Source organism: Pan paniscus, chromosome 1, assembly GCF_029289425.2.
Source record: "Pan paniscus chromosome 1, NHGRI_mPanPan1-v2.0_pri, whole genome shotgun sequence".
NCBI classification, from domain to species: Eukaryota; Metazoa; Chordata; class Mammalia; order Primates; family Hominidae; genus Pan; species Pan paniscus.
In genome coordinates, this window is record NC_073249.2 from 187,604,967 (window position 1) to 187,629,095 (window position 24,129).

The following is a 24,129-nucleotide window of genomic DNA, read 5'->3' on the forward strand; positions in this document are numbered from 1 at the left end:
CCTCTACAGATTCAGCTTTCCTAAATTCTCATTGCCACATCTTGATCCTGGGGATTTTGTACCACTTAATGTTCCCAATGTAAGCACAAAGGAAATTGGTGAAATTGGAGGTCAAGCAATTAAAATGTGTTCAGCAATAATGTATAATGGCACAAACATTATAAATGATTGCTATCCTCAGAAGGCTACAAAAGTCTACTTTGGGAGATAAGGTGGAGCTCGATATTTATTGTGTTTATTATGTATCAGGTGCTGTTTGAGGCTTATCTCATTTAGTATTTGACAATCCTCACAACTGTATCAAGTATGCTTATTCATGGTTCAGCAAATTCATGCTCAGAAAGACTTGTTAGTAATCTTCCCAAAGTCACGCAGTATACAGCAGAATTGAGATTCAAATCCAAGTCTGTCAGATCATAGACTTTTAACCTCCATAAATTTATTAGAAGACAATACAATGCAGTCCTATATAATCAAGGTAAAAGGAGAAGTACTAACTATAATAGGGATTCATGAAAGGCATTTATCACCAATGATTGGTGTAGGCTGAGAAAGTACCAATGAGGATTGAGATTTGGGGTTTTAAGGAAGTGACAACTGTAGAAGCTTCAATGCAAAATTAAAATTCTACCTTATTTCTGCCGGGTGTGATGGCTCATGCCTGTAATCCCAGCACTTTGGGAGGCTGAGATGGGTGGATCACTTGAGGTCAGGAGTTCGAGACCAACCGGGCCAACATGGTGAAACCCCATCTCCACTAAAAGTACAAAAATCAGCCAGGTGTGGTGGCACACGCCTGTAATCCCAGCTACTTGGGAGGCTGAGGCAGGAGAATCACTTGAACCCGGGAAGCAGAGGTTGCAGTGAGCCGAGATCACCCCATTGCACTCCAGCCTGGGCAACAGAGCAAAGCAGGACTCTGTCTCAAAAAACAAAACAAAACAAAAATTTACCTTATTTCTTAGGAAAACCTAATATTATAATGATAATTCTTTGGACTATTAAGAATCACAGAATAAAGGACAGAAGTAAGATAAAGAAATCCAGGGGTAAGCATGGTAACAAAAGAAGAGAGCCACAGTGAGGGAGGCACATATAAGAACACAAGAGGAAGAAAAGCTCAATAGTTCTTAGAGAATTCACGGGAATATCACAGTCAGAAAAACGAAGCATTTCATAAATACAAAGAGAGAGTTTTAAGAGTCCTCAAAAATCATCTTAAAGATGAAGAAACCAAGGCCCAGAGAGATTAAATAATTTAGACAAGGTCACACAGGGGCAGAACTAGGTCTATAACTTGGAATTCCTGGTGTCTAGTCTATGGTTCATACCTTTGCATGACATTCATTTCCCTTCTTTGAGCCTGAGTTTCATCTATAAAATTAGGCATTTGTCCTTTGTTATTTTTAAAATTTTATTTTTATCTCCAACTCTGCAAATAAAATGAGGAGTTAGGCCAATAGTTCCTAAATATCAGTCTGTAAACCAGCCATCTCAAAATCATCTGGGAAGCTTTTTTTTTTTTTTTTTTTTTTGAGACGGAGTCTCGCTCTGTCGCCCAGGCTGGAGTGCACTCGTGTGATCTCGGCTCACTGCAACCTCCACCTCCCGGGTTTATGCCATTCTCCTGCCTCAGCCTCCCGAGTAGCTAGGACTACAAGCACCCGCCACCATGCCCAGCTAATTTTTTGTATTTTTAGTACAGACAGGGTTTCACCGTGTCAGCCAGGATGGTCTCGATCTCCTGACCTCGTGATCCGCCCGCCTCGGCCTCCCAAAGTGCTGGGATTACAGGCATGAGCCACTGTGACCGACCTCTTTTTTTTTTTTTTTGAGACAGGGTCTTGCTCTATCACCCAGGCTGGAGTGGATCCCGGCTCACTGAAATCTCTGCCTCCCAGGCTCAAGTGATCTTCCCTCCTCAGCCGCGCCCCCAACCCCACCCCCAGTAGCTGGGACTATAGGCGCACGCCACCACACCCTGCTAACTTGTATTTTTGGTAGAGATGGGGTTTCACCATATTGCTCAGGCTGGTCTTGAACTCTTGACCTCAACTGATCCGCCCTCCTTGGCCTCCCAAAGTGCTGCAATTATAGGCATGAGCCACCACACCCGGCTGATTTAGAGTCTGTTTTAATCCCTTTTTTAAGCAATGAGGTTTGAATAGTAATTTTATTTATTTTTATTTTTTTGAGAGGGATCACTTGAGGTCAGGAACTCAAGACCAGCCAAGGCAACATGGCGAAACCCCATCTCTACCAAAAATACAAAAATTAGCCAGGTGTGGTGATGCGTGCCTGTAATTCCAGCTACTTGGAAGGCTGAGGCAGGAGAATCGTTTGAGGCCCTGAGGTGGAGGCTGCAGTGAGCCAAGATCATACCACTGCACTCCAGCCTGAGCAACAGAGTAAGACTCCGTCTCTAAAATAAAATAAAATAAAATAAAATAAAATAAAATAGACCCTAAATCATGAAGTGATTGTGAGGAGTATATGATATGAAAGCACTTAGCCTAGTCTCTCACACATAATAAGTTAATAAATGCTAGCTGGTAGTTACAGTAGTAATATAATGTGAAAAGTATATAACATGAAAATCCACTGCTAATCTTCATTCATTCTCCCTATACAAGTGATTTTATTTTATGGTGATATGAAAAAAAGAAAAATGAAAAATGAGGTAACCGAGCCAGAGAAAGGTTAAGCAATGTCCCCAGTTGGTTTTGTTGTTAAGTGGTGGAGTAGGAACCCCATGTAGACAGTTGATGCCAAGCCCATTTTCTTAGCTATTAGTCTACAGTGCCTTTAGGGGATTATGTGGGATTGGGGGAGATGGGGCTACATTACGTTTTTGCCCTGAAACTTTCAATAAAGATTTTAGACTTTCCTATACTTCTTTGTTGGTTACAGGAAAGGCCCTTTTGCTATACGTTTATCTCCAAGCACTTTTAGATATAGGCAATTCTTTCTTCTAGGTTCCAGGGAAGAAATCTCAATGATACAGGAAAGATAAAAAAAAAAAAGTAGACCACTAAAACTGCCCCCTCTGTGCCCCAAGCATTATTGCTATGGCAGCTTTTTTTCCTCAAAAAGCACCTAAATACTTGCAAGCACTAGCCTAGGAGTCAGGAGACTGATCAGAACCCTAGTTCTGTTGCTCTCCTTCTCTGAGATTTTTCTAAGGTCTCCTCTTCATCAAACAACTAGTTACTTCAATTTTAATGAAAATCTGCCTATTTGGGTCACAATTTTGCTCCTTGTTAGAGACTCAAAGTATAAAATCAAAAGATAGTAGATTACCAAACCAGTGGTTCCCAAACTAAGATTTCATAGACAAATACATGTTCCACAATAAATCAGAAAGCCTAACAGAAGTTGTCAACTTTTCATTTTGCTAAGTAGGGATATCTTAAAAACACACTACCATATAATAACAATTCTTTCATAAAATAAAGGATATTTTAACATTAGAAAGTAGGAAAGACAATTTCAGAATAAAAGACAATTCTTTAAGTTTAGCTTTATGAAAGACACACTACATTTTCTTTATCTTTTTTCATTTTACAGAGAATTGATGTCTCTCAGTCTAGCACCAGTCTGTATACCCTACAATTTTGAAACCAAGGAAACCTACGGCCAAAAAGGTTAAGTCACTTGTTCAAGGCCACAGGACATTACTTAAATAATCATTATTTAATGATGCCTTATCAAGAGAGATCTAAGTCACAGCTAACATGACTCTTCCCCTAGCCTCTCTTATTTAGGTCCCTGACCCCAGATCATCTTTGAGTCTTTTTCTCTCTCTGTCACAGCTGGCAGAGTAAAGTGTAAAAGAACTAGCAATAAGCCCCAAAGAGGAAACATAGGCCATGACTCCTCCCTCCCACCCCCCATCCTCCCGCCAGTCTGCTCAGAGGTGGACTCCGTAACCAACCAACTTCTGCTAAAAATACACTCTGGACTTTCAGCACTATGCAACATACCTTAAAAGTGGTTTCCTGATACAGGCAGAAGCATGAGCATGAATTCAGTCTCTATAAAAAAAGTTCTACACCCAAAGCTTGGGCTCCTAACTGCCAGTTACTGCAAGCTTAAGAAGTTCCCCAGGAAGTAGGGCACCCCAATCTATTCCACTGCACATTTTAACAAGCCTAAAGGTTGTAACACCACAAGGCTTCGAAGTCCATGCATTCCTATGAGTCAATGAGAGCAAGGGCTATTTGGGATCCTCAGGCCCGGACAAGCAAAAAAAAAAAAAAAAAACTTCACATACTAACCCATACAGCACATGCGACAAACCAGGTGGGCGTTGAACTCGTGTTCATCTTGGTAACTCGGCCACATGGCGCCCCTGTGTCTGCTGACCCCACCTAAAAGGAGGGGGTACCAAAGAACCTCCAGCTACTGGCCTGTGCACCCTTCGCAGCTCCTCAAAAAGGGCTGTGAGGTGTAGAGAGGAGACAGCAGAACAGACAAGTGGCTCCACCCACCACTTCCTACTGACCTCCTTCTTCCCTTGAGGTCAGAGAGGAAGCTCCTCCCTAGGGCACTTCCAAAAACTGGGTCCATGTCTCAGGCATATAGCATGCTGCATGCTGTTCAAAAGTAGCACCAACTCTGTGTTTCCAGACCAATAGAGCGTACAGAGGGGAGAGCTCCATATGCAAAAGTCCAGTCAAGGTATGAAGTGAGTAAACCTGAGTAGGAAGAAACTGGTCTTTGAGTTACCCTCCATTTGCAGAGCAGAAGCTTGTAATCTGGTGAATCTTAGTTGCAGGAGAGCTGGTGAGCAAAGTGGTTTACTGCCAAGTCAGGAACAGTGCATCCATTGCCCAACAACTTGCTCCTCAGGTGTGCCTCTTCTCAGGCAGAAGTACATATAGTGTTAGCCAAATGAGAAGGTCTCATGATGGGAGAGACTATAATGGAGCAAGCTCATACACTCACCATCCACTGTGAACAGATCCCTAGATTCCAAAGAAAGTTTCCCTTCCCCGCACTTACAGCTGCCCAAAGGGAAGAGTCAGTAACTCCCCAGTGATTCCACCTACTTTACAGAGTAGCCCCACCTCAGCCAGCCTCGCCTCAGCCAGCCTCCCAGGTAGATTCTCACAGCAAATTTTATCAGCTTCAAAAATACCGTTTGCTTGTTGCTCCATTCTTTCTCCTCACAGCCAGGAATGGCATTCCAAAGTCCCCTTCTTCTTCCCAGATCCTCCTACTCTGTCTTTACAGTCAGTGCACTTAACTCAGCTGTGCCAGAAATCCTTTCATCCATCAGTAGAAGGCTGCCTGCTTGTTTGTCCAACTTGTTTTCCGAGTCTTGGCTAATTGTACCAGACACTGGAATGTTGAAGAAACACAATGAAGGGCTTTTTCATTCAGCTGGCCCAGCCCTTCTATTGGTTCTTCACAGTTCTAACCCAACCAGGGGACAGAAAAGTCCAGCCTCTGTGGGTGTCAGGACAGACACTGCAGCCCTGCCCCACACCACTCAAAAAGGCCCCGCTGCAGATAAGGGCCTAATCACTGGCCCTCTGCTCTAGCTCCCTAAATAGAACGACTTCTTCAGGCTAATGCTGCTTTCAATCCTGTTCCTGAAGGCAGGGAGGGAGGAGGGGCAGCACCTAGGAAAGCAAGTTTCCAGAGATTAGCCCAAACGACTACAAATGAAAAAAAGTAAATGCAAGCTTCCCTAGCAGACCATTCAGTTTAAACAAGCCCTATGACCTGCCTCAGTTGCTTGACAACTTCACTCCCAAGTGGGTATCCCTCCCACCTACAAACTGCTAATAATCCTGTTACTGCTTACTAATAAAGGTTCTCACAGCTGACTTTATCCCGCCTAGACTAAGCTCTCAGTCACCCTGATAACCTGTGACAACTGTACTCAGTTTGTCCCTCTTATAAGACTCTTTTTAGTCTTGGAGATGAAGGGTCCTCCTAGAATTTGCCTCGTACTGGGAAAAGGAATGCATAAGAAATAGGGAAGAGAGAAAAAAAGGAATGAACATTTCCTGACTCATATTTAGTAACCTCTTCCTTTATCAGATTTAAATTCCCTGAGTGAGACTGAGTGCAGTGGCTCACGCCTGTAATCCTAGCACTTTAGGAGGCCAAGGCGGGTAAACTGCCTGAGCTCAGGAGTTCGAGACCACCCTGGGGCCAACACGGTAAAACCCCGACTCTAACTAAAATACAAAAAAAATTAGCTGGGCGTGGTGGCACATGCCTGTAATCCCAGCTACTTGAGAGGCTGAGGCGGGAGAACTGCTTGAACCCGGGAGGTAGAAGTTGCAGTGAGCCGAGATTGTGCCACTGCACTCCAGCCTGGGCCACAGAGCGAGACTCTCTCAAAAATAAAAAATAAAAAAATAAATTATCTGAGTGTAGGGACTCTTTTGTCTCCATAACCCAATCTCTATCACATTTAGAAGGTACTCAATAACCTAAGCTAAAATTAACTGAACATTTACTATAACTGTTAGTTCACAGTTAATGTGCTAAAAACTTTAAATATCATTTCATTTAATCCCAACAATTCTCCAAGAAAGATATTATCATTTCCATTTTAGAGATAAAAATTCTAGGACTTTAAAAGGTTAAATAACTTGACCAAGATTACATGTCCATTTGTCCAGCTCCAAAGCTGTGCTCCCTGTTATACCCTGCTGTCTCTGAGAAGGACCTAAACCAGAATAAACAAACAAAGGCATAGGAGTTGTATATGTAAGAAGGTGAAATATTCTTGGGAAGGGTAACAAATAAAAACATTTAACTCGGCCAGGCACAGTGGCTTACGCCTATAATGCCAGCACTTTTGGGAGGCCAAGGTGGGCAGATCACTTGAGGTAAGGAGTTAGAGACCACCCTGGCCAACATGGCGAAACCCCACCTCTACTAAAAAAATACAAAAATTAGCCGGGCATGGCGGCACATGCCTGTAATTCCAGATACCTGGGAGGCTAAGGCACGAGAATCACTTGAACTCCAGAGGCAGAGGTTGCTGTGAGCCGAGATTGCGCCACTGCACTCCAGCCGGGGTGACAGAATGAGACTATGTCTCAAAATAAAAAATAAAAAAATACTTAACTAGTTGACCAGAGATTTAGGACACATCCAAAATGAACACATGTGGCAACTTCTAGAAATACTGAATTCACAGTCTCTAAAAATCAAAATAATAATTACTGGGTGAAGTTGGAGGAAAGTGAACCAAAATCTGCCATCTCCTCAATTCCCTGGCACTCAAGCAGAACCTATTTCCCCTAACGGCACTGCAGACTGAGAAAAGTAGGGTAGAGTCTTGGGGACAAGGTCAGTCTACCTACAGGAGACAGGCCTTCCCTTCAAGTTCCCAAGAGGTCCTGAGCCTCAAAAAGAGGCAAGTTCTGCTGCAATGGAGGAGAGGACTTTGATAAGGACAGTCAGCTCTTAACTATCCAGAGGAGATGGGCCAGTAGTCATCCGAGCCATTCCCCTTCTTTTTTTCCCAACTTTTGTCATTTCCTGTTAAAGGTAGCAAAAAGTTTAAGTCTGGCTGCTACCTGCAGATCTTGAAAAGGGTGAGTGGAGGGAAGAGGTTCAGGCCAGTATTTCCACATGTGGTCAGAAGTTATCTGAGAATTGACAGCTACTGGCTTTCTTACAGAAACAAAGAAAATTGAAGGTATATACTTAATGTCTTTCCTAAAATGCCAAAATCACCCACTATTAAGGATATAAAAGACACAAACATCTTTCTTAACGTACAAGACAGTGATCATAATATATCACCTACTTTTTATATACCTCTGTATTGGGTTCTGTCACATTTCTTTTTTTTGAGACAGAGTCTTGCTCTGTTGCCCAGGCTAGAGTGCAGTGGCTTGATCTCGGCTCGCTGCAACCTCTGCCTCTCGGGTTCAAGCGATTCTCCTGCCTCCACTTCCCAAGTAGCTGGGATTACAGGCGCCCGCCACAGCACCTGGCTAATTTTTGTATTTTTAGTAGAGACAGGGTTTTACCATCTTGGCCAGGCTGGTTTTGAGCTCCTGACCTCATGATCCACCCACCTCAGCCTCCCAAAATGTCAGGGTTACAGGCGTGAGCCACCACGCCCGGCATGTCACATTTCTTAATTACTAACTATAAAGACAGGCCGGGTGCCGGTGGCTCAAGCCTGTAATCCCAGCACTTTGGGAGGCCGACGTGGAGGACTGCTTGAGTCCAGGAGTTCGAGACCAGCATGGGCAACATGGAGAAACCCGGTCTCTATATATGAAAAATTTTTTAAATTTAAAAAATTAAAAAATAAGGACAATTACTGTTTCATCCCAACAGTTCACAGGAAAGCACTATGTCTTCAATGTTATCTTATATGAAAAAATTCTAATAATGATGGTAAATAATCACATATTCCTTACCACATGCAGAATGTGTTCTAAGAACTAAGTCAAGGCTGGGCGTGGTGGCTCATGCATGTAATCCCAGAACTCTGAGAGGCCAAGATGGACGGATCACTTGAGGTCAGGAGTTCAAGTTCAGCCTGGCCAACATGGTAAAACCCCACCTCTACTAAAAATACAAAAATTAAACTGGGTGTGGTGGCAGACACCTGTAATCCCAGCTACTCGGGAGGCTGAGGCAGGAGAATCGCTTGAACCCAGGAGGCAGAGGTTGCAGTGAGCTGAGATTATGCCACTGCACTCCAGCCTGGGCGACAAAGCAAGACTCCATCAAAAAAGGGAGCGAGGGAGGGAGGGAAGGAGGGAAAGAAGGGAGAGAGAGAGGGAGGGAGGGAGGGAGGGGAAAACAACTAAGTCAAAACAACCAAGCAGCATAATTAAACCCATTTTGCAGATGAGGAAAACAGAGGCCCAGATAAACTAATGTCACTCAGCCAGTAGTGGCAGAACTAGGATAAAAACATAGGCAATCTGACTCCAGACTCTCAACCTGCTCTCAACCACAATTCCATATGACTTCCAAGAACAGGCCAGATGATCGAACTGAATCAGAATCACAGAAAGTTAGAGACCTTAGTCTTTTTTCTTCTCAAACAGCCTAGAAATTTGAAGACCAGAGGAAGTAAGTGACCAGTCCAACATGTAAGCAGAAGAGCAAGAGCTTAGATCCTAGATCTTCTGATTCCAAGTTAAGTGGTTTTTCTACTACACCATACAAATCTTTAAGAAAAAAAAAATGCAAAGGAAAGAAAAAGAGCCAGGCATGGTAGAGGGTGCCTATAGTCCCAGCTACTTGGGAGGCTAAGGTGGGAGGAGGCTTGAGCCCAGAAATTCAAGTTCAGGATGGGCAACATAGCAAAACCTCATTTCTTTTTTTTTTTAAAAAAAGGAAAGGAATGGAAAAGACAAAGACTCTACCTTGATTAAACATTCTAATGCTTTAGCTATTTGAGCAAAGATATGTTAGATATATGACCATTTATTCAAATATCTGAGTTCCTTTTATGCGCTTAACTAGTTTGTAGATGACACAAATGGAGGACACACAGTTATTGCCATAAATGGAAGAATTAAAGCTCAAAGAAATCTCAAAAGGTTAGAAGCCTGCACCAAATCTCACAGGACAAAATTTAACTAGAATACCTGTAAGTCTTTTTTTTTTTTTTCCTGCTGAGATGGAGTCTCACTCTGTTGCCCAGGCTGGAATGAAGGGGTGCAATCTTGGCTCACTGCAACCTCTGCCTCCTGGGTTCAAGTGATTCTCCCACCTCAGCCTCCCAAGTAGCTGGGATTACAGGCACACACCACCACACCCAGCTAATTTTTTTATTTTTTGGTAGAGATGGGGTTTCACCATGTTGGCCAAGCTGGTCTCAAATTCCTGACCTCAAGTGATCCCCATGCCTTGACCTCCCAAAGTGCTAGGATTAGAGGCGTGAACCACCATGCCTGGCTGTAGGATACCTATAAGTCTTATGCTGAAGTTCAAGAAAACCAAAGGCATAGCAGCGACTAGAAGGGAGACAACAAAAATTCATGTACAAGGTTTGGCCATTTTATAATTGATCTTAGGTTTAATATAACCCAATAGTATGATAAAGGAAACTGCTTTAAATAAAAAAAACCCAGGATGGGGAGGTGATGGAATACAATCTTAGATTGTACTTCATATAGTTTGGATCCAGGGATTATGGCTGTTCCTCCTAGTGGGATGTTGAAAACGGAGAGAACTTTAAAAGATCATATTATCCAACTCCTTCACTTTACAGGTAAGGAAAACAAGACCCTAGAGAGGAAAAAAACCATAAAGCTCTTTTCCTGTTTACACTATCACAATGTGAGATTTAATAAAATAAAACACAGGGCAACTCTGTATCATCTAATTAACCTATACTGAGCATCCTACCTTAGATCACACATTAAACTCAACCAAACCCTCTTAATAGACAAATGAACAGGGCATGGTTCCTGCTACAGTTTACAGCTAGTGCCATCTTTAATTTTTTATTCAAGTTAATATTTACTGATTTTTTTTTTTTTTAGATGGAGTTTCACTCTTGTCGCCCAGGCTGGAGTGGAATGGTGAGATCTCGGCTCACTGCAACCTCCACCTCCCCAGTAGCTGGGATTACAGGTATGCGCCACTACATCCCGCTAATTTTGTATTTTTTAGTAGAGACAGGGTTTCTCCATGTTGGTCAGGCTGGTCTCGAACTCCTGACCTCAGGTGATCCACCCGCCTCAGCCTCCCAAAGTGCTGGGATTACAGGTGTGAGCCACTGCGCACGGTCATATTTACTGACATCTGTTTTGCCTCAGACACTGCAGATACTGAGATGAGTAATAGTCCCTGTTTTCGCCTGTAATCCCAGCACTTTGGGAGGTCGAAGTGGGCAGATTACCAGGTCAAGAGTTCGAGACCAGCCTGAGCAACATGATGAAACCCCGTCTCTACTAAAAATACAAAAATTAGTGTGGTGGCGTGCGCCTGTAATCCCAGCTACTCAGGAGGCTGAGGCAGGAGAATCGCTTGAACCCGGGAGGCGGGGGTTGCAGTGAGCTGAGATTGCACCACTGCACTCCAGCCTGGGCGACAGGGCAAGACTCTGTCTCAAAAAAATAAATAAATAAAAAATTAGTCAGGCGTGGTGGCAGGCGCCTGTAGTCTCAGCTACTCGGGAGGTTGAGTCATGAGAATCGCTTGAACCCGGATGGCAGAATTTGCAGTGAACCAACATCGTGCCACTGTACTCCAGCCTGGGTGACAAAGTGAGACTCGGTTTCAAAAAGAAAAAAAAAAGAGTCCCTGTTTTTAATTAGTAAGGAGAGAAGGGCAAGCTAAGCAAGATGACAATACAGGTTTGAATAAGTAGTGTTAACAGGGTGCTACTGCAGCACAGAATAGGAACTCGTATTTCAGTCAAGGAAGGCTTTCCAGAGGCAGTTAACTACTTACCCTAAAGGACAAGCATCCATTAGTAGAGCTGTGAGTTTTTAAAAGATGCTGGAGTCCTGGATGCTTATAAGGCCAAGATAGGAAATAAAACCAGTGAAACAGGAACGGAGTAGATTTAATTTAAAAAAAAAAAAAACCCCTTTTATATTTCTTTTCTTTTTTTTTTTTGAGACGGACTCTCATTCTGCTGCCCAGGCTGGAATACAGTGGTGTGATCGCAGCTCACTGCAACCTCCACCTCCTGAGTTCAAGCTGTTCTCCTGCCTCAGCCTTCCGAGTGGCTGGGATTACAGGCACCTGCCATCACACCAGCTAATTTTTGTGTTTTTAGTAGAGATGGGGTTTCACCATGTTGACCAGGCTGGTCTCCAACTCCTGACCTCAGGTGATCCACCTGCCTCAGCCTCCCAAAGTGCTGGAATTACAGATGTGAGCCACCACGCCCAGCCAGCATCTGGTTTATTTCTATGTTGTGTTTCATTGCAGAGAATCCATTTTTAGATGATATTGGGCATGTTCGGGGTGGTATGGCCGTAGACAAGAATCAATTTTTAAGAACTGATTCATACAAATAAATAGAAACAAATAATAACAGCTTCACTGTTTGCCTAATAATCTCAGGACATTATTCAAATAAATTGAGACGAGAGCCTGAAAGAATAGCACAAATATTTGTTTCAAAGCCAGTTACCTTCAGTGTTTAAAACTATGAACATTCTTCGGCCAGGCACGGTGGCTCACACCTGTAATCCCAGCACTTTGGGAGGCCGAGGCAGGTGGATCACCTGAGGTCAGGAGTTCGAGACCAGCCTGACCAACACGGAGAAACCCCGTCTCTATTAAAAATACAAAATTAGCCGGCTGTGGTGGCACATGCCTGTATTACCAGCTACTCAGGAGACTGAGGCAGGAGAATCATTTGAACCCGGGAGGCGGAGCTTGCGGTGAGCCAGGATTGTGCACCATTGTACTCCAGCCTGGACAACAAGAGCAAAACTCCGTCTCCAAAAAAAAAAAAAGAAAGAAAGAAAGAAAAAAACAACTACGAACATTCCTCATAATATGTAAACACAAATAGAAAAGTGAGACAAAAGAACAGAAACTTCTGGTACACATACTAAACCAGTAATACAGTATTACTACATAGAGATGAATTAATTACCCACTTCACTATTATAATAGTTCAGTTAACACCTGAGCTCATACAACTGAGCTCTGCCTGAATCATTATTATTACTATTATTAGGCACAAGACCTATGTGCTATAGTTTGTTCTGCAATACTGTATGTAACTCCAATTAAAAAAAAAAAGACTACATCAGAAGAAGCGATCTTTGTGTTTTTAATCAAGTGTACATTTATTAATAGTACAAATATATACACAGAGATGGTGGAAAAACTTTATTCTGTGATGTCCAACTGGCAGGTAATTAGAGTGTACATATTATTTTTAAAAATACATTTTTAAATAAATGAAATGCATCTTAAAATTGCAATTATAATAAAATGGGTACAGAATCTCGTAAGTAACTCCATGGAAGATTTGGAATCCATAGCCTCCAATTGAAAAATGACATCTCTCATTTTACAGATAAAGCAAACATAGCACATTCCCGATATAACTATTTGGTATTAGAATCAAAGTTGTTTCATAGAAATAAAAAGCTTTTACAATGTATCTTTTTATTTCAATTACTTTATGGCTGTTTATGAAATTAACATTTCTAAACATAAAAAAGAAAGCACTTAAAATACAGTGATAGCTCTTAAGTTCCATAAAAGTCCTATACTGAAGATAAACTTTAAAAATATTAACAACTAATTAGTTAATGTTTAAAAATGACATTACCATAATGCACAAGGAAAGAAAAGCAGCAGCCTCTACCTAAATGATATTGTATTTATTTTCTCATTACATGTGAAATAGTAAATAGGACCAAACAACTTAAGCCTGCCTATCTCTTTCTTTCTAAGTTCAAATACAGGAAAGCCACTTTGAGGTGGCTTTTTTAAAAACACCACCACACAATCAAACACACTTCTAAAATGTCTGTCTTTGTTTCCGCTGCTATAGATGCACACTAGGATCCGAATATTTAGTCAAAAGCTTTTCTGGGACTTACTGGAAAGGACACTGGGGAATGATTGAATCTAATTCTAATTCTGTCAGGCGTTTGTGAACTTTTAATAGAAAGCTAAATAATAAGCCATCAAATCCCCACCTTAACTTGTAAGATACACTATAAAAAGTGTCTACATACCTAAGTTTGAAGGTAGTGAGCCCATCACAATGAGAGTACTGAAGGCAATGAGACCCAAGGGTATACACTCCAGTAAAAGTTAGACCATATGAATCCTCAACCATGGAGACTCAGAATCAGCCAAACTCAGGGCTGATCCCTGCTCTGAGTGTTTAGAAGTCAACAGAATATAACTAATAGCAATATGGGAAGAATGAGGGTTCCGGTGCCATTACAAAAAAAAAATTTTTTTTAATTATCAAAGCCTGATTCCCTAGGGAAGAGAGGGATTAACTTCCTTGCATTGAACAAGATGATTTGGATACACATAGCCAAACTGTGTAGGAACAGTATCAATGATATCAAAGAGAACACAGACACCCAGTGTTCCAGGATGCCCCTCGGCAAGGACATCGCACGACCCCTTCCACTGACTGACCCTTCCTCCTCTGCCTTTTCTCACCCCAAAACACACCAAGTTAACAGAAACTTCTCCAACCCAAATCCATACCTGGAGGAGGGTAAAAGAGTTACTGTATGTTTTCAGTTAAAAACAAGGGTCCAAGAAACCACTCTGAGACTGAGAAAGTAAAGAAAGAGCTCAGTTCTCTGAGGAAAGACTAAGTCAGCATAGCAGCCACTTCCCTTCAGTTTCGAGCCCAGCCATCACCTCATCTAACCAGCACTCTCCAGACAGACTCACAGAACAGAAAAGAGCACCACCCCCATCCCAAAGTGGCCCCAGGGCAGACCAGCTTCTTCATTATACTCACACACACACACTCTTAAGTCTGACAGCACCCCAGCTGAAGGACGTACTGGCCCTTTAAGGAAAGCAACTGGGAAGACCTCCATCATTCACCCCACCCTCAAAAGCCCCACAGTAGATTTAAAGAATAACTGGGTACCAGTTAGTTACCTGCTCTACCTCTGGCATGCCTCTTCCAGTATAGAACACCAGCAACTCCAAGAACGTGAGTCAAAATAAAGATGGTTGGTGGTAAATAAGATGAATCTAAGAGGGGCATTTCCAGGCCCGTCCTTTCTCCTCCCTTGAGTTAGCCACAAGCTCAGCGCAGGCCTCTGGATGCCTTTCTCCTGAGGTTACTGTTGTCCTGTACTATCAGCAGAGGCAGAGGCTGGAGCTTAGTGTTGTCAGAAACTTCCTGGCAGCTTCTCCTCCATCTCACTTCTGACTGTTTTTCAGCAGGCGCTAGTAGACTGGGACTAAAACTGTACAGTGTATCTCAGACAAAGCCCAGGAAACAACTGGCCAGCGGGGGAGGGGAAAGGGAAGAAGGAACAAGGAGAGTGAAAAGGAGCGCCTAAGCCAGTGTCAAGCTGACTCAAACCTCTATCTTTGGCATCCTCTGCTCAGCTTAAATAAACAAACCTCAGACCCTTCTACAAGAAGGGAGGGTGTCAGAGGACGTCACACTCTTAACTTTCCATTCCCAGCCTGCCTGGAAGGCCAGACTTCAGGATGTAGCCAGAAGAAAAAAGTCACAGAAGCATTAGGGAACCTCTTGCGGGGAGGAAGCAAAGTACATGAGGATGTATGAGCACCACAAGTACCCTGGAGTTGTCAGAGGGCAAACCCTCCATACCCACAACCCGGGAGGAGAAGCGAGGAGCCTGAACATCAGTCCAGGGAGGATACATACAGAGCAAGCTCCCATGAAGCAGACCTGACATCTAGGTGTGATGAAGATCAGCGAGGAGAGCAAACTGCTCATTTAGGGGGTACTTCTCAAGGGTTAAAAAAATCCGTCTGGCTGGGTGCAGTGGTTCATGGCTGTAATCCCAGCACTTTGGAAGGCATGATATCAGTTCACTGCAACCTCCGCCTCTAGGGTTGAAGCAATTCTCCTGCCTCAGCCTCCTGAGTAGCTGGGATTACAGGTGGATGCCACCGCACCCAGTTAATTTTTGTATTTTTAGTAGAGATGGGGGTTTCACCATGTTGGCCAAGCTGGTCTCGAACTCCTGACCTCAAGCAATCCTCCCGCCTCGGCCTCCAAAGGTGCTGGGATTACAGGCATGTGCCACTGTGCCTGGCCTTAGACCAGAGGACCCAGCAATCTCACTCCTAGGTATCTATCCAAGAAAAAGAGAAACGTATATCCACACAAAGACCTGTATATGAATGTTTGCAGCAGCATTATTCATAATATAAAAAACTGGAAACAACCCAAATGTCCATCAACTGGTAAACGTATAAACAAATTGTGCATCCATATAATGGACTACCTATTCTGCAATAAAATAGAATAAAACTACTGATACATACGACAACACAGATGATTCTCAAAACTATTATGCTACATAAGAAAAGCCAAACACAAAAGGCTACATACCATATGATTCCATTTATATAACTTTCTAGAAAAGCAAAACTATACAACTAGAAATGGAAGAGGCTGAGAATGAGGGAAGGAAATTGACTAAAAGGATCACAAAATAACTGTAAGAGGATGGAAATGTTCCTTTTGTTGATTGTGGTGGTGGTTCCGTGACTGTATACATTTGTCCAAACTCACTAAATCAGGCCAGATGCAGTGGCTCATGCTTGTAATCCCTGCACTTCAGGAGGCTGAGGCAGGAGGATCACTTGAGCCCAGGAGTTCAGGACCAGACTGAGTAACACAGTGGGACCCCATTTCTACATAAAAATTTTAAAATTTAGCCAGATGAGATGGTATGTGTGTATAGTCCCAGCTACTGGGGAGGCTGAGGTGGGAAGATGGCTTGAGCCCAGGAATCAAGGCTGCAGCAAGCCATGATCATGCCACTGCACTACGGCCTTTTTATTTGAGACAAAGTGAGACCCTGTTTACTTACTTCTGAAGTACCTATTACACTATGATACAGATGAAGATGCTATAGTCTCACAAGCTTTAAAAAATGAAAATTGCTTTATATATCTGTCAAGTTTATTTTTTTCTAATAATAGGGAAGGGTTTTACTTTTTTTTCTATGTGAAATCTTTATTTATTTATTTTCCTTTTGCTTTTTTCTAGAGCTTGTTGAAGCAAAAGGAAAGAGTTTTAGATGTGCATAACCTACTACCCAGAAAAATAATAAAGGGGCCTTGACGGGACCACTAATACAATGGGAACTTTTAAATCTGGCAATAAGACCATCTACAATTTTGTGCTAACCTACATTTCATTCATCAAATATTTACTTCATACTATGTGCCAGGTCATGTTCCAGGTACCAGAAACAATAGCAGTAAACAAAACAAAGACCTTGCTCTCACAGAACTTACATACTAGTAGGAGAAGAAAGAAAAGAAATATGAACAGGTAAATACATAGCTTGTCACATAAATGCTATGGAGAATACTAAAGGAGACGAAGAGGAGATGGAGTGTCAATGTCAATGGGGGAAAGTTTACTTTTTTTTTTTTTGAGACAGAGTCTTGCTCTGTTGCCCAGGCTGGAGTGCAGTGGCATGATCTTGGCTCACTGCAACCTCTGCCTCCCGGCTTCAAGCAATTCTCCTGCCTCAGCCTCCCGAGCAGCTGGGACTACAGGCACGTGCCACCACACCTAGCTAATTTTTCTATTTTTAGTAGAGATGGGGTTTCACCACATTGGCCAGGCTGGTCTCGAACTCCTGACCTCGTGATCCAACTGCCTTGGCCTCCCAAAGTGCTGGGATTACAGGTGTGAGCCACTGTGCCCGGCCAGCACCCAGCCAAGTTTACGGTTTTATATATAGGATGGTCAGAGAAGGCTCTTCTAATAAGGTGACATCTGAGCAGATAAAGAATATGAGGCCGGGCGTGGTGGCTCACGCCGGTAATCCCAGCACTTTGGGAGGCGGAGGCGGGTGGATCATGAGGTCAGGAGACTGAGACCATCATGGCTAACACCGTGAAACCCCGTCTCTACTAAAATTACAAAAACTTAGCTGGGCGTGGTGATGGTCGCCTGTAATCCCAGCTACTTGGGAGGCTGACGCAGGAGAATGGCTTGAACCCGGGAGGCAGAACTTGCAGTGAGCCGAGATTGTGCCACTGCACTCCAGCCTGGGAGACAGAGCGAGAGTGTGTCTCAAAAAAAAAAAAAGAATATGAGCAAACAAGTCATGTGGCTATCTGGAGAATGGATAAGCCAAAGAACAAGTGCAAAGTCCCTGAGGCAGAATTACGTTTCTTATGTTCAGGGAACACCAAAGAACCCAGAATGGCTGGACCTGAAAGAGGAAAGGAAAGAGTATCAGAAGAGGAGGCCAGAGACGAGGTCAGATCACCTATGGCTGTACAGATCATTGCAAAGCCTTTGGCTTTTATTCTAGGTGAAACAGGAAGCCATTGGAGGGCTTTGTGTGAGACAGTAACATGATTTAACTTAGGTTTTAAAAGGATTGCTCAGCTTGGCGTGGTTAATCACGCCTGTAATCCCAGCACTTTGGGAGGCCGAGGCAGGTGGATCATGAGGTCAAGAGATCGAGACCATCCTGACTAACACAGTGAAACCCCGTCTCTACTAAAAATACTAAAAATAAGCCGGGCGTGGTGGCATGCGCCTGTAGTCCCAGCTACTCAGGAGACTGAGGCAGAAGAATCGCTTGAATCCAGGAGGCGGAGGTTGCAGTGAGCCAAAATCGCGCCACTCCAGCCTGGGTGACAGAACGAAACTCTATCTCAAAAAAAAAAAAGGATCACTCTTGTTCCTATGTTGAGATCATACTACTGAGAGATAAGAGTGGGTACAGGGAAACCAGCTATAATGCCAGTATAATAATTCAAGTGAAAATTGGTGGCTACAAAATGATGGTTGGAGCCAGAGTGTGGCCACAGAGGTGGTAAGATGTGTTCAAATTCTGTAATTACAAAGAAGGAATCATCTGGATTTGCTTATAGATTGGTTGTGGAATGAGCAGGGAAAGAATAAAAAATAACTCCAAAATGTTGGCCTGAGAAATTGAAAGGATAGAACTGCTATTTCCTGAGATGGGGAAGACTGATACCAGAGATGCAGAGGGTTTGGGGTTCATTGGTGGCTGTGGCTGTTTGTTTTTTGGGGGGCAGGGTAGAAATGTCCTTTTGAATACATTAGGTTTGAAATGCCTAAAGACATTCAAGTGAAACTTCCTTGTTGTTTCTTTTGGTAGAAACCGGGTTTCGCCATGTTGCCCAGGCTGGTCTCAAACTCCTGGCCTCATGTGATCCTCCTTCCTTGGCCTCCTAAAGTGCTGGGATTACAGGCTTGAGCCACCATGCCCACCCCTCAAGTGGAACTTTGAATAGACAATTGAATATATGAATCTAGAGTTCAGGGAGAGACCCGGCCTGGAATTTTTTTCTTTTTTTTTTTTTCTCTGAGATGGAGTCTAGCTCTGTCACCCAAGCTGCAGTGCAGTGGCACTATCTTGGCTCACTGCAACCTCCACCTACCGGGTTCAAGTGATTCTCCTGCCTCAGCCTCCCAAGAAGCTGGGATTACAGGTGCCCACCATCACGCCCGGCTAATTTTTGTATTTTTAGTAGAGACACGGTTTTGCCATGTTGGGCAGGCTGGTCTCGAACTCCTGATCTCAGGTGATCCACCCGCCTCGGCCTCCCAAAGTGCTGGGATTACAGGTGTGAGCCACTGTGCCTGGCCCAGGCTGGAATTTTAAAGCCAGGAGACTAGATGGCATTATTTAGTGAGTAAACATAGAGAAGAGATCAAGTTCAAGGACTAAGTCCTGGAAGCCTTTCAACATTATCTAGGGAAGAGCAAGAACAACCAAAAGGGGCTAAAAAAGAGGATTCAGTGGATTAGAGGGAGACCCAAAAGAGTAAGCTATCCCAGAAGCCAGGTGAAAGCGTTCTAAAAAGTAGCAATTAACCATGCAAGAGCTATTAATATGTCAAGTTGAGGACTGAGAACTGACCATTGAATTTAGCATTGTGGAGGTCACTGGTGACTCTAACAAGTGCAGTTTTGATGGCATGGTAGAGAAAAAGCCTGACTGGAGCGATTCAAGAACTAATGAATGGGAGAAGAAGAATCAAGGACAGGGAAAAACAACTCCTTCAAGGAACTTTGCTGTAAACGGGAGCAGAGAGAGCAATGTAGGGTCAATAGAGAATTCTTGATATGTGAAATGTAATAGTGTTTGCTGAAGGGAATAAGAATTAGAAAGGAAAAATTGATGACATAGTCCAGTGGAGACTAAGCTGGAGCTCCCTCTCTTCTGAAACAGAGCATTTCATTCATTTCATTAAAAGATGCAGAGCATTGTGCCAGATACCATGGACACCAAGATGACTATGACACACCCCTTGCTGTGGAGAAGTGAAGAAGCTCCTGGGCTGTGATGGTCGAAGAAGATGGACTTGCTTGGAAGGGAAACTAAAATTTATTAAGCAGCTACTATAAAGCATCTTTATATCTGTTATTTCATTTGATCCCTGTAATATCCCTGGGAACTATATATTATTACCCCATTTTATAAATCAAGCACTTGAGGCTCCAGAAATTCAAGTTATTTTGCCAAGGTCATCCAAGAAAGAGGATGAGCTGACACCTGAGCTTTTTCTTTCTTTTTTCCTGTAGAGACAGGATCTTACTATGTTACAGCCCAGGTTGGTCTCAAACTCATGGAATCAAGCGATCCTCCTGCCTAGGCCTCCCAAAATGTTGGGATTACAGGCGTGAGCCACTGTGTCTGGCCCATGTCTGAACTTTTATTATGCCTGATTCCAAATAAATATATTTTATCCCTTTGTTAAAAAATTCTGTCACAACAGGCCAGGCGCAGTGGCTCATGCCTGTAATCCCAGCACTTTGGGAGGCCGAGGCAGGCGGATCATGAGGTCAGGAGATCGAGACCATCCTGGCTAACACGGTGAAACCCCATCTCTACTAAAAATACAAAAAATTAGCCAGCCGTGGTGGTGGGCACCTGTAGTCCCAGCTACTTGGGAGGCTGAGGCAGGAGAATGGTGTGAACCTGGGAGGCAGAGCTTGCAGTGAGCCGAGATCCCGCCACTGCACTCCAGCCTGGGCGACAGAGCGAGACTCCATCTCAAAAAAGAAAAAAATTCTGTCAAAATAAGTACACTAACTTTAGGGTAAGCAACTTGAGGTGTTTATACTTCCTCGTTACAAGACTTATTTATATAATAGTTCCACCTGGCTTTAAGAAAAGAATCTCAACAACAGAATATATTAATTGCTAGTGCTGTTTCTTCCCTTTTATTTCTTTCTTGAGACAGAGTCTTGCTCTGTTGCCTAGGCTGGAGAGTGCAGTGATGCTCCGATCTCTGCAACCTCTATCTCCTGGGTTCAAGCAATTCTCCTGCCTCAGCCTCCCCAGTAGCTGTGACTACAGGTGTGTGCCACCACGCCCAGCTAATTTTTTTTTTTTTTTTTTTTGAGACGGAGTTTCGCTCTTGCTCTGTTGCCTAGGCTGGAGTGCAATGGCGTGATCTCAGCTCACTGCAACCTCCGTCTCCCGGCTCCAAGCAATTCTCCTGCCTCAGCCTCCTGAGTAGCTGGGATTACAGGCATGCACCACCACACCCGGCTAATTTTTGTATTTTTAGTAGAGACGGGGTTTCATCACATTGGTTAGGCTGGTCTCGAACTCCTGACCTCATGATCCACCCGCCTCAGCCTCCCAAAGTGCTGGGATTACAGGAGTGAGCCACCGCGCCCGGCACGCCCAGCTAATTTTTGTATTTTTAGTAGAGTCAGAGTTTCACCATGTTGGCCAGGCTGGTCTCCAACTCCTGACCTCAGGTGATCCATCCGCCTGGGCCTCCCAAACTGCTGGGATTATAGACATGAGCCACCGCGCCCAGCCTGCTAGTGCTGTTTCTATCACCATTTCTTGAGACAGGGTCTTACTCTGTAGTCCAAGTTGGAATGCAGTGGCACAATCATAGCTCGCTGCAGCCTCAAACTACCGGGCTCAAGTAATCCTCCCACCTCTGCCTCCCGAGTAGCTGGGATTACAGGCACGTGCCACCACGTCTGGCTAATTTTTGTGTTTTTTGCAGAGATGGGGTTTTGCCATGTTTCCCAGGCTGGTCTCGAACTCCTGGGCTCAAGTGATCTGCCTGCCTCAGCCTACCAAAGTGCAGGGATTATAGACATGAGCCACTCCACTTGGCATCTGTCCACCATTTCTCAACCATCTTTTTCGAAACATGGTCTCGCTCTGTCACCCAGGCCAGAATGCAGTGGTGTGATCATAGCTCACTACAGCCTTGAACTCCTAGGCTCAAGCAATCCTCCTGGTTTAGCCTCCTGAGGAGCTGGGACTATAAACATGCATCACCATGCTGGCTATAATTTTTTAATTTTTTTTGAAGATGGGGTCTCACTATGTAGTCCAGGCTGGTCTCAAACTCCTGGCCTTAAGAGCGACCCTCCCGCCTCTGCCTCCCAAAGTGCTGGGATTACAGGCATGAGCCACCACAACCGTCTTTTCACAGTCTTACAAATACCTTCACCATATTTTCGTTTCCCAAAGTGAAAGCCATTTCCCTGCCCTATTTGCTACCTGAAGCCATTATAAAGCTGTTATAGGAGCTTCTGGCATCAGTAATTAGAAAATCATATACCATGTTTGTGCCATTCAAAAACACCTAGGAAATTTGGGGGAAAAAATCCAAAGTACTCAAATACCAAGATATGTTCTGAACCTACATTTATTATTAGAGAAGACAATGAAAGATAACCAAAGTAATTTATTCTCATAAGATCATAAAAACATGTCATTTTATACCTTGATATTACAGGTAAAAAGCCTGCCTATCTGCAGCTTGTGTGTGTGTGTGTGTATATTTATATTCATATTTATTATATATATGTATGTTGGAAGGAAGAAGCAGAGGGGAACTGCTTTCATGAAAATAAAATAATTTTTTCACTTGGTGAAACTAAGATCTGTGTGCTGTCATTTACAGGAAGTGGTTAGAGGCTGGCAGGAGGGAGTGACTAGTTTTCTTTTTAAGAGATCATTTATCATACAAAGAACAGTCTTTTTAAAGTCACATTTAGCACCCCCCAGGATATCCCTTACTAACAGCCAACGGGCAGGGCCCCAAACCATGAAAGAAGCCTTGTAGAAGACAGACTCAGAACTTCATTAAGATTTTAGATCTGCCTCTCTTTGGGATTACCCACAGGAATTTGGGATGGTCTCCCCTAACTGTTACCCACAAGAAATCTCAACACAAGGCAACACCCCAGAATTACTTTAATGTTTGCAAGCAAAACAAGCCTGTGCAAAGGTTATGCTGGACATTTTATTCAAATGTCATTGAGATTTACTTGGTCTCAAAATAATTGATATCCACAAGCATCATAACTTTAGCAGATTCAGACTAAAAATTTACGTTACACCGTAACTAAAAAAGCCAAATCTAGAAAAATAATGCTTACAAAGAGAGAAGTCTTTTAAAAAATACAATAAATATACCTAAGATTATAAATTTGGTAGAGGGAATAGCACATAACCGATAGGACTGAAAACCTTGGGTTTCTGGAAATGGCACGATGCAGACATCAAAGCCTGGCCCTGAAACTCTTGTCATCTGTCCCCTCCCATGAGTACACTAGGCATCTAACTGAAGACAGGCAGAGGATGTGGGCTTCAGATAACTTAATTAGGAGACATCCATGACTCTGCCTCTAAGGTTTGGCAATGTGGTATTGAGACAACTTGCAAAGGCCCAGAATGTCTACAAAGAACATTCTACATACACAAGTGTCATTGAATACAATAAAGTAAGGAAAATCTCCATATTTATTGCTCCGTATACCTAGATGCCATGAGTATTATAGTAGCATGGAAATTATAAGCCCAGTCTGCCTGGGTTTAAATCCATACTACTATGTATACATCACATTTAGCATCTTAGGGCAAGTTACTTAACTTCATGGAACCTCAATTTCCTCATCTGTAAAATGATGATAATAATAGCATCTGTCTCAGAGTTGTAGTAAGGATGAATGAGTTAATGTGTTTCAGGTGCTCAATACGTGCTCAATAATTGCTGATTATAATTGTCATTATTTGGAGGAGCAGCAAACAAATTACATCTGACCACAAAGACTATGAATATTGCTCAGACTGTACGAAACCTTGGCAACTGATAACTTACCTCACCTAAATTACCTAATCTGTCTAATCTCAGTCTCCAACTTACCAACCCTGCCCTCGTTCACCACGACAGTAATCTCCTTGAAGCATGTATAATGATTGGCACATTTTAAATGCTTAATAAATGTTTATTTATAACTTCACTGTAAAACTTTACATTTCTCCCTATCAGCAAATTAAATCCAAAACTCTCTGGCTTAACAATATTTCCCTCATTATCCTGGCATGTTTTTCCTTCCCATCTCCAGATATTAAACTCCTATTTCTATAGACCAGCTTAAAGCCAGTACTTCCACAGAATTATCTCCAGTTCCTCCCTCCATCCCAGTGAGAAGTAAACTTCTCCCTCCCTTGAGCTTTTATTATACTTTAT

General features: G+C 43.1%; 1 protein-coding gene across 15 annotated transcripts in view; it reads right to left on the minus strand.

The window, feature by feature from the left end:
- The window catches only part of MACF1 (microtubule actin crosslinking factor 1), a 402,950-nt gene that overhangs the window by 264,598 nt on the left and 114,223 nt on the right, over positions 1-24,129 (minus strand). For 3 of the 15 annotated variants that reach the window (XM_055095132.2, XM_055095123.2, XM_055095097.2), the window contains exon 1: positions 14,563-14,995. The exons of 11 other annotated variants lie outside the window; for them this stretch is intronic. In XM_055095132.2, coding sequence (XP_054951107.2) covers positions 14,563-14,671 — 109 coding nt within the window. In that variant the 5' untranslated portion in view covers positions 14,672-14,995. Of the gene's footprint in view, positions 1-14,562; positions 14,996-24,129 lie in introns of those variants that run through there. One more of the 15 variants, XM_055095128.2, reaches the window with a different exon arrangement.